The sequence below is a fragment of the Xenia sp. Carnegie-2017 genome, unplaced genomic scaffold (genome assembly GCF_021976095.1).
Source record: "Xenia sp. Carnegie-2017 unplaced genomic scaffold, XeniaSp_v1 HiC_scaffold_26, whole genome shotgun sequence".
NCBI lineage: Eukaryota > Metazoa > Cnidaria > Anthozoa > Malacalcyonacea > Xeniidae > Xenia > Xenia sp. Carnegie-2017.
The window spans coordinates 290,001-304,474 of NW_025813489.1; the positions used below are offsets into that span (position 1 = coordinate 290,001).

The 14,474-nt window shown below is 35.5% G+C and overlaps 1 protein-coding gene, 1 long non-coding RNA gene and 1 pseudogene across 4 annotated transcripts; 2 read left to right on the plus strand and 1 right to left on the minus strand.

Moving 5' to 3' along the window:
• LOC124453907 overlaps window positions 1-14,474 on the minus strand; it is a 90,842-nt pseudogene that overhangs the window by 21,004 nt on the left and 55,364 nt on the right.
• Window positions 1,939-4,702, plus strand: LOC124453831 (deoxyguanosine kinase-like). 3 transcript variants are annotated; one of them, XM_047004681.1, is made up of 6 exons: window positions 1,939-2,056; window positions 3,010-3,086; window positions 3,165-3,222; window positions 3,611-3,678; window positions 3,884-3,953; window positions 4,354-4,702. In XM_047004681.1, the coding sequence occupies exons 1-6, from the start codon at window positions 2,042-2,044 to the stop codon at window positions 4,354-4,356; spliced, it is 291 nt and encodes a 96-aa protein (XP_046860637.1). In that variant the 5' UTR covers window positions 1,939-2,041; the 3' UTR covers window positions 4,357-4,702. The 3 variants fall into 3 exon arrangements, with proteins under 3 accessions (XP_046860637.1, XP_046860636.1, XP_046860638.1); XM_047004680.1 differs by lacking the exon at window positions 4,354-4,702 and having other exon boundaries at window positions 3,884-4,026; XM_047004682.1 differs by lacking the exons at window positions 1,939-2,056; window positions 4,354-4,702 and adding an exon at window positions 2,663-2,763 and having other exon boundaries at window positions 3,884-4,026.
• On the plus strand, window positions 5,878-6,737 carry LOC124453842. Its single transcript, XR_006951219.1, has 4 exons — window positions 5,878-5,890; window positions 6,114-6,254; window positions 6,324-6,475; window positions 6,700-6,737. It is a non-coding gene; the product is annotated as an uncharacterized LOC124453842 (long non-coding RNA).

Here is a 14,474-nt window from a genome sequence, read left to right on the forward strand (position 1 = left end):
GCACCATGTCTTTTTAATCAAAAAGAAGTATGTTTGGCTTTCACAGCTCTTCAGCCAAACAGGAAACAGTACTCACAGTGCAATTAGAGATTTTCAGCAGTGCAATTACAAATTTTAACAGTGCAATTGCAGACTTATAAACGAGATTTAATGAACTTCATGAAAGACTCACGAAACTCGTTCAATTGTTATGCTGGCTATAAACTCTGTTAATGATGTGACTAATTTTTAGACGAATTACAAGATTTGAAGTTTGAGTTCCATGATCTACAAGATGAACACGAAGAACTTAAGACTTCGCTTGGTAACACAGACGCCATTTCTGCAACTACGATCGTCGCTGTAGATAAAACCAGTGAGATTGAAATACTGCGCGCGAAAATCGACGCTTTGGAAAGCGATGTGGAACGTTATCGCCGTGCAATCGGAGAGCTTGAGAAAACGAACAAATCGTTTCAAGAAAGGGAGTTGGAGTTGCTGAACGCCGATAGAGAAAAGACGATGCATCTTGACATCGCCGTGAAAAAGATACGTGCTTTGGAAAAAGACGTTGGTATGTTTGCCAGACAGAGCAGCGAGCTCAAAGCTGAGATGAGGCTCTAAAAAATCGCGATCACGAATCTACTTTTGATGTAATGCATGGTGAACCAGCCAGGTAAGTTATTGCACATTTATTCATACCGTTTTTCCTCTATTTAGCTCCCTGGATTTTTTTACTTCCCATAAAGTGGGAGATAATTTGAGGATGAGGTTTATACGAGGAGTGGGGGGACATAAATTTTTAGAAAAATTGCCAATGAATACTATTATACTCAACACTTGCTTGAATTTAAAAAAATTTTTTATATTAGTAAACTCAAATTTATAAACGCTGGTATCAATGAATAGAGCTTAATTAGTTTGTTATAAATTCATTTAGATGATTTTATCAACTTCCCGGTGATTTTTTAATTTACTAAAGAGGGAGATAAATGAAAAGATCACTTCTTTTTTCTACCTTTTAAGGCCTGTACATATGAGACGGGCCCATTGAGTTCTATTAAATTACCGGTTGCGGAAAAGGGTCTGGAACCTGTCGTCAAAAAAAAACGTGGATGCTACAAGGAAATTTTGATAAAAAAACTTCCACTTGAGTTTTTTCCTTCCCTCCTCATTTATAATGCAGCTCCAAGCGTTTAACAGATTGATGACTTGCCTTGTTTACGTTTTGCTGGCATGAAGACTTGGTCAAGTGAGTGCTTTTAGACAACACCAGCCAACTATTGTCAACCTGTCTTGGGTCACGTGTACTAAGTTGGTGTACTCCTTTTGTATTTTATACTCACTTGAAAGTAACGAGAAAAACGTCCCACTTAGCTCAACAGGAATCTAACCTTTGTATTACTCTGGGAATTCGTTTCATTCAAATGTTTTACGGCTTTGTTGTGTTTTATCATTGCGGTTACTGCGATAAGAACGAAGTTGCGTAGATTGGTAATTAACGAGTCTCAACCGCAGCAATTGCACCGCACCGCTATGTTGAGTTAGTAGTTTAATAAATGTATATATCTATATGTATTTATAAATATTGTAGATTTTAGCTAATTTCTTTTGAAGATTATGCACAAATCGTGTTGTATGTTTAACGTTTGAAAATTCGGAAAAGCTTGTTCCCCATTGAACAAATGAAAGGCATACAAGTGAGTATCTTGCTTTAAGAAGTTATAAATTGTATTTACATTTTTTTCAATCTTGTATGCGGGTTCGTTGCGTGAAAAAGATAATTCCGAAATTTTACGTTCTTTTTTGGAACTCTCTTAAATATGGACACCAAAATTTCCCAAAACATAAAACACCACCATCCACAATTTTTATGGAATGTGCAACACTTTACATATTTACTTTTTACTTCTGCTTTTAAAACATTTCAAAGATAATTTTCTCGCACTTGTTAGGATATCAGCACTACTGCAATTTAAGGCATCAAGTTCTGCAATTGGTTCCATTTCCAGAATTGGTTATTTACCTGGATGTTACCCCTGAAGAATACCATAAGAGAATTATGGACAGAGGAAGGGTAACTAATTTTACAAACTCTAAGTATTTCTTTCAATAAGTTTATTAAAATTTATGATGTTTCTTGAGGCGATGGACAGAAAAGTAGCCCCCATTTGTAAACTTATGGTCTTAGGTCCGTAACTCGTAACCAAAAAACGGCGTTCTTGGAGAAATGTTATAGAAATGAAGGCGTACTGTTAAAGAATGAATGAATTGAGCAAAATTGTCGTATTGACAATCCTGAACTAAAACATTAATCACTCAATTAAAAGGAGAATAGAATTTAAGAAATAGCACGCATATTTTTGACTTCATGCTATTGTTGTTCTGCGAGGTTATCAATTACAATTACGCCGAAGAAACGAATGTTCTACGCCAAAGATACTGTTGTAATTTTCAAGCGCGTATCCTTGTACAGTCATTGATAACACAATGAATAAAATAGTTTGTAATTCTTTGTTGGAATTCCATGTGGTCGTGAGAACGCTAACGACCACAAAAACTGATTTTTTAACATTTTAGCAATAAAATGTTTTGTATAAACTTTCGTTTTCAAAGATTAAGTGCTGACTTAAATCTTTTTTATTCTGGTCACGTACGTACATTTATCGATGCCTTAAAGTAAACAAGTAATTTTTTAGGTCGTCACTTTTTTGTCCAACCCCCCTCCTCTTAATGTTGAAGACGTGTTTATATGGGTCCTCTTCATTGGAAAATCTTAAATGAGTAATTTTGCGTTTGTTTAATGATCTTCGTTCTATGTCAACTGTTACATTATTGTTGCCAGTACAAACCATTAAATTGTTGAAAAATGTGCACTTTTAGCAATTGCTTCTGTCAACGTTTATTAAAACCAATAACCTAACTTCTCTTATTCTACATTTTAGTTGTTGGTTTATACTGTATTTGAAACAAATTTGTTACAGGAGAATAAAATTCAGACACAAGTTAACAACTTTTATATTTTCTTAGAGTTTTGAAATGAATATTCCCATCCAGTATCTGATTAATCTACACAGCCAGTATGGAAAATTGTTAGATGAAATGAAGTAAGTACAAATTAAAACTGTATTGGTATGCATATAATTGATATTGCGAGATATCTCTTTCTGTTATCTTATCTCTAGAGATAATGGCACTAGAATTATGAAATACGATTGGGCAAACTTTGGATATTCGTCAGAGGTACTGGTCATTTTAACTTTAATAACATAAGTCATAAACGTGGCAAGTTGTGTTTTCCTGTAGTTCAAGACTTTTTTTGAAACATGATTTTTTTTTCATGCGTTTGTTTAAACTTTGTTTTGGTTGCAAATAGTAGGTTTATTTTTATGTTGGGAGAATTTCTACCGTAAACGACCGTTTAACAGTCGTAACGTAGTTACATATGTACATGTGATAGAGGGCGCAAAACTCAGTGTTGCCTGAATTTCCATTTTACTAAATTGTAGCTACGAAATGAGATTTTTAAATTATTATTCATGTACATAAAAGTCGATGTTTTTTTCGGAATTTAGACATTTGACAGAAATCATTTGTAACCTCAGCTGATTAAGGTACTGATAATGTGTAGGTTGACAAAGATATTAAAGAGTTGAAAATTGAAAAAAATCCTCTGGTAGAAGGAAATTATGACGAAATGTATGTGGTACAAAGTATGTTATTTAACTCTGATTAGGACTTTCACTGTCTTTGCCAGATCTCTCATCTGTAGTCTTGCATGTATGTCCTGTGTTTGGTTAAATGTTAGCTAAAGCAATTTTTTACTTCCTACTTTTTTATACTCGCACAACAGTTTTTAGGTTCAGTCTAAACGCATTTAGTTCATATAAATTTTTTAAAACAGCCATGAAAAAGCAAAGGAAAGTTTTGACTCAGATCACAAATTGGACATGGATCCTCTTGGTGATGTTGAAGTAAGTTAGTTATTGTTTTTGCAACAAAATACTGTAGCTCTTGAAACTTAAAAATGATGTCGTGGTAATAATAATGGAGAATTGATAATATAGTGAAGGCTGAATATTGCAGAAAATGACAGTCGTCTGTAATTGGTTGGTTTCAAATTACGTAATCAAGCCCATAATGCAGTGCAAGAATCTGTAAAAATAAGTGGCACCCCAACCATTTTATACCCTATGTACACTAAAAACCCTATTTTATACCCAATGTACACTAAAAACAATTGCTAAAATTTAGGATGTCCTAAAAGATCATGAAATCCAAAAGGAAGAGAGAAAATCTCATCATTTAGAGTCAGAATATACTTCTACAGAGAAAAAATCGTGATTTTTGTTGTGAGTACCGTGACTTTTGTAGTAACCACAGAACCATGCAGCCCCATGCAGAGATAAGAAACTTCATCTTTTATATTTCATATTGTGAACGGCTAAATTTAAATTTGGATACTATGTCTTTAAAACACATTTCTTCGATAAGTCTTAAATGTTGTGTACAAATGTTGTTAATAATTCTTTATTGTGTAATTGTGTTATGTGTTAAATATATCTTTAATAGTTTATGCATATAAGAATGTATCGATCTTGTCTTTATATTGTTCATAAGGACATACATACTTTAAATGATGTTGATAATGTTGATATTTTAGCTACAAATCCTTTACTAATCACGAGCGAAGATTATACGAAGAAAACGATATTCATATGTATTTTATCGTCGTTTAGCTTTTTATTAGCACTCAGTCTTAACTTGTATAGTTTTTAGTAGAATAGTGACAGCGAGCAGAAATCAATCTTTTCACTCTCCAATCACGATCCCTTGGGTCAACCAAAAGTAAAGGACAATTTTAATGAAGATGTTGTTATTGAAGATATGGCAAAATGTCGCGACAGAAAACAATCAAATAATGAAGGTGCTGGATTAGTGGATTATTTATTATGTATAAACTCATGTCATCCATAATATAATGAAACACTAGTTCCTTCAACTATTTTTATTCAGCAATGAAAGCTGTTTGTGTTAACAACAATAGCGTTCACATAGAAAGTTTGACAAATCATTTAGTAAAAAAGTCCATAATGGCCCATAAAAAATCGTATCAAACCACTAAAACAAAATTTAAAAAATCCTGCTTTTCGGTCCACTCTATTTACAAGACATCTTCTCGTTTTAGACTGGTTAATTTTTTCCGTTTCTGGTTTACTTGTTCCGTTTTTTTTCATTCTCAGTTTTCAACTTTTTATGTTTTTCTTCTTTTTCCTGTTTCTTTTCACGATAGCCTTTTGTGAAATGTAGTAAGTGTCTAAAATCTCTGTGAAATTAGTACAGAGGCAGTGCGGGCTTTGATCAAAATTATTTTTATGTTGTTTTGATTGACATGTGGGAAGGAGAGCCAATAGCCGTGCCCATCCATCTATGATAAATAATAACTATGTTACGTTTATAAAACTATAGTTCTAGCATGATGGCAGCAAGAACGATTGTTGATTACGAATTTTACGATCACTGGTTTTAGTTCACATGAAATTTGAAATGTCAAAGAAGGTAATTTTGGCAACTTAGGTCGAATCGCATCGTTAGAATACACGTTTTAGAGTCAAAATTTGTTATTGTGGTCTGATGCTTTTGCCAACTTGCCAACATTCAATCGTGGTTATGCTTGTATTTCGAGTTAGAATGAAAAGGATTATCAACTTTGTCTATGGAATTTTCCTTGTAGTAAGTTTGTAGAATGTTACAAATGCTTGACTTTAATGTACTTTAGCGATCTATTATTAGAAGAAGAAAACTCGCGATTTGCAAATTTGATGCCGTAATAAATTCGCATTCTTAAAAAAAGTTTGACCAAATATTGCAGTGGAAACTGTGAACATGTATGGAATGGCACTGGTATCAAGTTAAGACTCTTCAAGATGCTCTTTCCAACATTCAGATTTTTGGTTGTGACCGAGAAGCAATCCACGAAGGTGTCTTCAAGTTGCATAATGTAATTTAAATAGCACGATGAAGGAGCAGTCAGCCCACCAAAGTTGAGTTCTTTATATGCCTTTAAATAGCAACGCAAATTACCATCATTGTTTATGTTATTTGAAGTCAAAACGTTCTTACATTGGAGACAGCTGTAGATTTTGAAATCTTTGCTTAGCAAATATCCTGAAACATAGGCAGCAGCATTTTTGAGCAATAAATTGTTGCTAATATTTTGTTCTCGGTAGTCATTTTCACCAATCAACAGTGAGTTACTTGGAGCTTTTGCATGGGTAAGTGGCATACTAAATGGTTTGGGCTTTTTTTTGAAAATTGTGTTAGCAGAGTGTCCATTTCTCTAGAACAGTTTCCTTTGGAAGAGGTCAAAAGTGAACTGAAAAAAACCTTTCAAAAAGCTCTGATAAATTGTATTGGCGTGGGATTGTCAGAATTACCTCCTTGCTGGCATATTGTTCCAAAAAAATTCTCTAGAGCATCTGTGTTTAATCTTCTGGTAAGCAAGAATGCAAAATTATGTGAGGCATGAAGATAGGTCCAGAGACAGATATTGGCCTTTATAGATATAAGCCATCCCTTCAGTGGTTTGATTCTGCCTGTGATGTTTTTACCATCTTTTACCACTTTGATTCCATCGATAAAGGACATTGCTTCTTTGAGAAAAGCAATGTGATTATTGCTGTTGCTTATTGCACTTCTTTGTTCTTTTGCTGATTTCAGTGTGGAACTATTGACGCAATCGAAAAGCGAATCAAATTTCAAAAGCAACTCAGCTGTACCCAAGGCTGATGGTGGTAGTGCTCCAATTGATGAATATGTGCAAATCGATGCAGCAACGGTGTGGCTGAATATTTGTGCAGCATATTTAACTTGAAAATTAATGCAGCGACAGCGATGTAACGAAAATAACAATATATATATATATATTAATAGAAGCAAGAGGACAATTTTATTTCCTTACAACGGAATCAATACTTTAAATTATCTAAAACATGACAAATATAAGGAACATATAGTTAAGAGCATCAGGAAGTTAGCTACAATCATACAATATATATATAAGAATTTTCCCAACACAATATGGCATGGGCATTAAATACAATTGCACAAGTTTGCAATTTCTCAATGAACATTTATCTAGTGTTCGGGATATGACTAAATTTGTCTGAATTCTAAAGCACCAAATCCAATGTCATACGAAATATCTTTTTTAGTGTAGCCCGTCCGTTGATAAATTTCACATTGTTCCTTCTTGTTTCTGATTTAAAGACGTTCGTTAAGCGCTTCTCCGCTTCCGTTGTTTACAAATAAATAAATACGAATAACCTTGACCACACGGCCACGGCACAGCATTTCTCATACAGCTCTCGATAGAGTTGTACACATTGGTTGTACATGAAAAAGCATAAAAATATGTTGATTGTATGTTCCCATTTCAGCACGATGCTGAGGGTAGGTCTTGATTGCCTTTATTAACCACAGCTTTGATTTGGTCGTCTCAGGATAAATATTTCAACTTTTCAAGTAATAACGCCAAGATTTTTGAGTTGTACATTGCTACCCTTATTTAGTGTAGCAAGTTTATCTTGCTGCCAACATGGCGGAGTAGTGCATGCGCATTAAAATTTAGGACCGCATTTTTCGCTAAGTGGCCCTTCTGTATGTTATCTATTCTGTGGCGATACGTAATGATTAAATTTGATCTCGTTAAGATTACGGACAACCGTCAATCCTAGAACTGCGTTTTCGAAATTTATTGCCTTCTGCAATACAACTCTAATTCATCAAATTTGTATGACCAGTTCATACAGCAATAACTACAACTTTTCCGAACCCCCGAACCAACGCTTGCAAGCTATATTTATGAATACTTATTCGGAAGTGGTTTTTGGGCGTTTGCATGACTTGCAATTACGCCATTCCGTTTATAATAAATAAATTCAAAGTTACTTTCTAATGTTGCCAACTACATTTCCAATATGGAATATTTGATATGAACTTGTCAACTTGAGTTGACAAGTTGTGTACTTGAGTACTGAAGTAAGTGAAGTTGTGAACTAAAGTTGCGAAGTACAAGCAAACTGGAAAGGTCTTTGTACCCTGTAGACATTCAATCCTGATTCATTGTAGGCAATGAATCCGTTCAGTAAGCAAGGAAAAGCTTTAGCAATTCTAATCCGTTTGACGGCCCTCTAAGAGTGTTAAACAGCGATACGCCGTTTACATTATGTAAAAAACTTACAGTAAATGTGGCACTAGAAGAGTATCGTTGGATTTTAAATGCAGAAGTATCCTGCATACAGTGCCCTCGACGTCTGTTGCCACTCGTAACAACTACAGGCGACTCATCAAAGAAATGCATACGGCTGCAATCAAACAATGAAATATTTGCTACGTAAGCTTCTAACTTCTCCATAACGTCCGGCTGTTCTGTCTCTCGAGGAATTTGACTTATTATTTTGTTAGAGTAACCAAGATCTTTTTTCGAAATTCTACTAATGGATGACCTTCTAGGTATGTTTGCTGGAAGGCAAACTTAGTTATTTTCTAGGTGTTGCTGAATCTCTTTACGTAAATAGATGGTTTATTAATTTTTAGACATTCAGCGTATGCAATAACGTCATCCTTACGCGTGGTTCGAACATCACGTTCGCCCTGGCGAGGTGCAATAGAACCAGTGTCTACCCATAGATCTATTATATTTGATATAGTCTTATACGGTAGATTTAGTTGTTTCAAAATGTTTGTCAAACGCTGGTTATTTAACCACCTTTCAAGTATTTCATTTCTTACTTCTATTGGTAAAGCTTCTCCTTGCTTACTGAACGGATTTATCGCCAAATGTCTACAGGGAACAAAGACATTTCACGTTTGCCTGTACTTCGCAACTTTAGTTCATAACTTCAGTACTCAAGTACACAACTTGTCAACTCAAGTTGACAAGTTCATATCGAATATTCCATATTTGGAAATGTAGTTGGCAACATTAGAAAGTAACTTCGCAACCGCCATTTGAAAAGTTAACTGAAATCGACACTAATTTGTCGATTTCAGTTAACTTTTAGTCATCATGACAGAGAAGCATATATGTTTATCTAACATATATGCTTCTCTGTCATGATGTTGTTTATTTATGTAGATCTTTCAATCTTTTATTGGGAACATTACGCTGTTCCGTAAAATGCATTACGCTGTTCCTTTCAATCTCTTATTGGGAACATTACGCTGTTCCGTTTATTTATGTTTACGTACGCACATAAACATACCAACGTTGTTTGGTGAATATTGAAGATTGATTCAAATGTTTTGCAAACTTTCCTGTTTAGTCTAGTACTTTGTCTAAGAAAAGCCAACAAGCCAGAATGTCATTTTCATTTGACAAAGCATTTTGTCCAGAAACCACTCAAGTAACGATTTATCAAGAAACAGCACAGCTAGTTCAAAGTGTGCTTGATGGATACAATGTTTGCATCTTTGCGTATGGTCAGACTGGATCAGGTAAAACATTTACAATGGAAGGTGATATCAACGGCCGTGATACGTGGGGTGTGATACCACGTGCTATGGAACAAGTCTTCCTTAGTGCCAAGGATCTCATGAGTAAAGGTTGGAAGGTAATAAATGTCAATTTTGTACACATAAAGTATATTATTAATGACGAGAGTTGACTTTTCAGAAAGATACATGTAGCTCACGACACATGATTATGTTAAATCACTCGATTGGGGTTTTTCCAGCCATTTATTCAATCATGATTTTTCCCAAAACTTTATGTAGTACGAGATACAAGCGTCTTTTCTCGAAATATACAACGAGACAATACGTGATCTCCTTGGAAACCCTGACAGCAAACATGAGATTAAACAAGCAACCACAAACAATGGCAAACAAGCCAACGATGTGTTTGTTACCAACTTGAAAGCCGTTGCCGTTACATCATCCGATCAAGTAAGTAGCATTCTATTTCGTCATCGGCCTAAGTCGTTACGGGGCCGTACGAAAGGCTGTAACACGTGTGCGCAAGCAAGATTTTTTTTGAAGAGGTTTTTTCATTTCAGTTTTTTGGATTTTGCGGTTGTGGAGTGAGTTATCTGTGTTGCTCTAAGTTTATATCGTTTTAGTTTATGGTTTCTATGTATTTTTTCTAAACTTTGTTTCGCCTTAGTTTTGCGTTTTTAGCTCTCTATTATTGAAGCAAACGATGATATCGTTGAATTTCATAATTAGTTTTCTCATACTAACATGCCGGCTACGTACGTCTCCTACGTGAATCGCCATCTTCTATGTAACGCAAAAAATTATGTGTTTGTAAATGCAGATCGTCCAGGTTGGTATAATCCTGAGAAGGACTGTTTTTCTTGTTGTTGACTGACGTTTCGACAACCTTAGCGGTAGTCATCTTCAGAGTTCATCTCTGAAGATGAAACAGAGTTCATCTCTGAAGAGTCATTTTGACTCTGTATATGGCTTCCGCTAAGGTTGTCGAAACTTCAGTCAACAACAACAAAAACAGTCCTTCTCAGGACTATACCAACCTGGACGATCTACATTTACAAACATGTAACGATACTCTCGGCTCAAACCATTTACTTTACTGCAAAAAAGTATGGTTGATAATAAGAACTTAATACTTCCCTCTCTCAGCATCCGTGGTTTCTCAAAAATCACAGCAATCGGCGACAAAGGAAGCCAATGCACTAGCCTCATAAGAGGCAACACATGCAGCCTCTGATGAAACATAAGCCCGTCTTCTGATTAAGCTTAAACGTTATATAACAGGGACAGTGTTCCCCATAACACGCAAGTATAGCCTTTTTGAAGCAAATGATCACCAAAATTTACTTCCGAAATTTTTGATGGTTTCCTTCATGTTGCCTTCATACGGCAACGCTGAGAGAGAAAGTTTGAGAATTCGAAAATGATGGTTTTCTTATAGTTGACTCTCGGGCCCCTTCTGATCATCCAAAAACACGCATATCAGATGAGAAAACTGAAATTGTTCATAAAAATTACAAGCAAGCCACATGAAATGCTTTTTCGAGTTGATTTATACAAACAGCCAGTGTATCCCCTTAAGGGAATCTGTGACAACTGTTCTTCTATTTGAATAGGTAGAATAGCAAAGTGGAAAAGTTGAATTTTTAGAAAGGCAATATATTTGCTCCAGTAAATCATTTGCCAAAGAACATGCTTTTGAGGGGTTTTTCGAAAGGCTTCCAATGCAAATTGTAAAAAGCTTGTAAAACCGGTTGCTAGTTTTCTCTTCCAAAATTCTCTTCTTTTCCCAATACTGCTATACAAAGTACTATCTTTCAAAAGAACTTAACACTACATATCATGAATATATGAGTACGAGCCTCTTCCCCCAGTTAACAATCTTTCTACGCCCATGCTCGTCCAGTTGCTCAGCATAAACATTTACACTCGCTCTTTAACACTGGTTTGCGCATGCATCGTACTGTATCTTGTACAACTTCCATTTGTAACTGTTGACTCGTAGAATTCTTTCTAATTTGAGTTATAATGTTCTACGTTGCGTACAATACACTGCTGTGCTGTATCTTGTACAACTTCCATTTGTAACTGTTGACTCGTAGAATTCCTTCTAATTTGCGTTATAATGTTCTACGTTGCGTACAATACACTGCTGTGTTGCATCTTGTTTGTAATTAATAAAATGCTTTACATTCACGTGTCATTTAAATATACTAGGGAGCTTTAGCACGAGTACGGCTACGTGTTTTTGTTGTCGCAACAATGTTTTTGCGCCAAAATGACGTAAGTCGTACTCGTAGTCTTTGCTAAAACTCCCTATTATTTTGTTACGTACGTCATTTTTAGGTAAGTGAGCTTGTCATGGCATATTTACTCTTTAAGAAACATGATTACAATGAGTGTGACCTCACTCACTTTTTGCTGTTGTTTTTTGTTATTTTTTATCTATATTGTAAAATTTTCATACTCTAGGTGTCCAGTTTACTACGAAAGGCTTACGAAAATCGTTCTGTGGCCGCTACAAACTGTAATGATCGCTCGTCGAGAAGTCACTCTGTCTTTCAACTAAAACTCGTCGGGAGTAATGGGATTACTGGGGAACTAAGTCAAGGCAGGAGTATGCATATTTATGTTTTTGTTTTCAGTTTAAGAATTTTTGAAATAGTTCGTCATATTAGAATATGGATGTTGACTATCGACTTAGTTCTATATGATTAGTCCAGCTTTTATTTTGCTTTAACACGTTTCCACGCGGTAAAACAGGGACTGCGCAGCGAAATCAAATCTGGAGGGGGGTTGGGTAAAGCCTGTTTTCCACTAGGCACGTGTCGTAACCTATCATAGCATGCGCCCTGTTACGTTTTGCTACGATACGTTACGATACGTGGCTATTGGAAAACAGGCTTAAGACATATATTAACTAAATATACTACGTCTTACCTTGCCTTTAATTTAGCTAAAATGTATAAATGTTAGCAAAAACTTTATCTGGGGAAAAAGTGGGGTGGGGGTGGTGTGTGCTCTAGTCCCCACTCTCTTTGGCGCCGTGGCTGTAAATGTCTCCTCGATATTTATTATATATTCAGTAGCAAAAGAATCCCCCAAATTGTTATCTATTGTTTTGCGATGACGATGAGCTAAATTTTTTCAGGGGTATTGAGTTTGGTTGATCTGGCGGGTGCTGAAAGAATAAGTCAATCCGGATCAACAGGATTAAGACTTAAGGAAGCTAATCACATAAACCAGAGCCTCACAAATTTGGGTATAGTCTTCAACGCCTTGGCTAAGAAGGTAAGCATATACTTACGTTATGATGGATGAACTTTAATTTATTGACAGGAGATATGATTTTTGTATTTTATTGATTAACGCTGTGCACAATGCGATTTTTAAACATTACATAAATTTAAGAAAAATACATACATCTGCAACAATAGACCGTTCTTTGAAATTCCAACAATAAAAAATTGCATGTTTAGATTATTTATTCCAGAAAATAAATGTTTGCGTCTGTTTTTAAATTTTACTCAGCCATACGTAGCTTATACAGTGTAGAGAGATGATAGTCAAATAAATTATAATACATTTTAGGCTACTCACGTGCCTTATAGAAACTCGAAATTAACTCATTTGTTGCAAAACTCTCTTGGTGGTAACAGTAAAAGGTTGGTATTACTGAATATATGTGTATCAGATTTTCATCAATGTACACACGTCATTGTAGATGACATGAAGTATTAACATGTGTTAGTTGTGATAATTAGTGTATGTAAATAATACATTCATATTTCAGTTTGATGTTCGTGAATGTTTCTCCTCGCGAGGACTCTTTCCAGGAAACCCTATGTTCACTTCGATTTGCCACTCAGGTATGATTCGTATATGTCATAGCATGATTTCGAGTGCAATTCGGGGAAAACATGCACGAGTGAGTTTTCAAAGACTATCAAAATTGCACGAGTCTGAAGGACGAGTGCCTGTTTCCCAAATTGCACGAGAAACCATGCTATTACTTATTAATAATATACATGAAAAATTTCTCAATCCTGCCGGCAAGTTGTAAATATCGACCAACTCGTATTTTTGAATTCCGTCAAATATTACTTTTCACAACAGCATAGCTTCCGCACACGCAGCTAGAACAAGGTATCTACTTTTAGCAGTGTTCATGTTTTCATACAGAAATACTTTGAAAACGGTGAACTGTAAACTCGTTCGACAAAGAAAATCAACTTGAAACTTCGCTAGCCATTGTAGTTGCTTTTTTTACAATAACTTAAACTTTCTCCCCTTCGAAACATTGTATTATGATTGGTTCTTACGTAGATCACTTCTTTGTTTGACTAACCAATTAGGAGCACAGTTTTCAAAAATAAATTGCACTGCACATAACCAATTGAGAATTTTTTTCATGTATATTATTCTAAATACAACTTTACACCATATGACCAACCTTACACCATATGACCAACCTTACACCATGTGACCAACCTTACACCATATGACCAACCTTACACCATGTGACCAACCTTACACCATGTGACCAACTTTACACCATATGACCGACCTTACATCATGTGACCAACTTTACACCATATGACCAACCTTACACCATGTGACCAACCTTACACCATATGACCAATCTTACACCATATGACCAATCTTACACCATATGACCTACCTTACACCATATGACCAACCTTACACCATGTGACCAACCTAACACCATATGACCAACCTTACACCATGTGACCAACCTTATACCATCTGACCAACCTTTCACCATGTGACCACCTTACACCATGTGACCAACTTTACACCATATGACCGACCTTATAGCATGTGACCAACTCCACACCATATGACCAACCTTACAGCATGTGACCAACCTTACACCATATGATAACCTTACACCATATGACCAACTTTATACCATATGACCAACCTTAACACCATGTGACCAACCTTACACCATATTACCAACCTTACACAATATGACC

Bases quoted from the DNA above. Each gene is read 5' to 3' on its own strand.
- LOC124453831 (XM_047004680.1), top strand. The intron at 3,223-3,610 runs GTACTGGTCATT...GATAATGTGTAG, and splicing joins ACTTTGGATATTCGTCAGAG to GTTGACAAAGATATTAAAGA. The intron at 3,679-3,883 runs GTATGTGGTACA...TTTTTAAAACAG, and splicing joins GAAGGAAATTATGACGAAAT to CCATGAAAAAGCAAAGGAAA.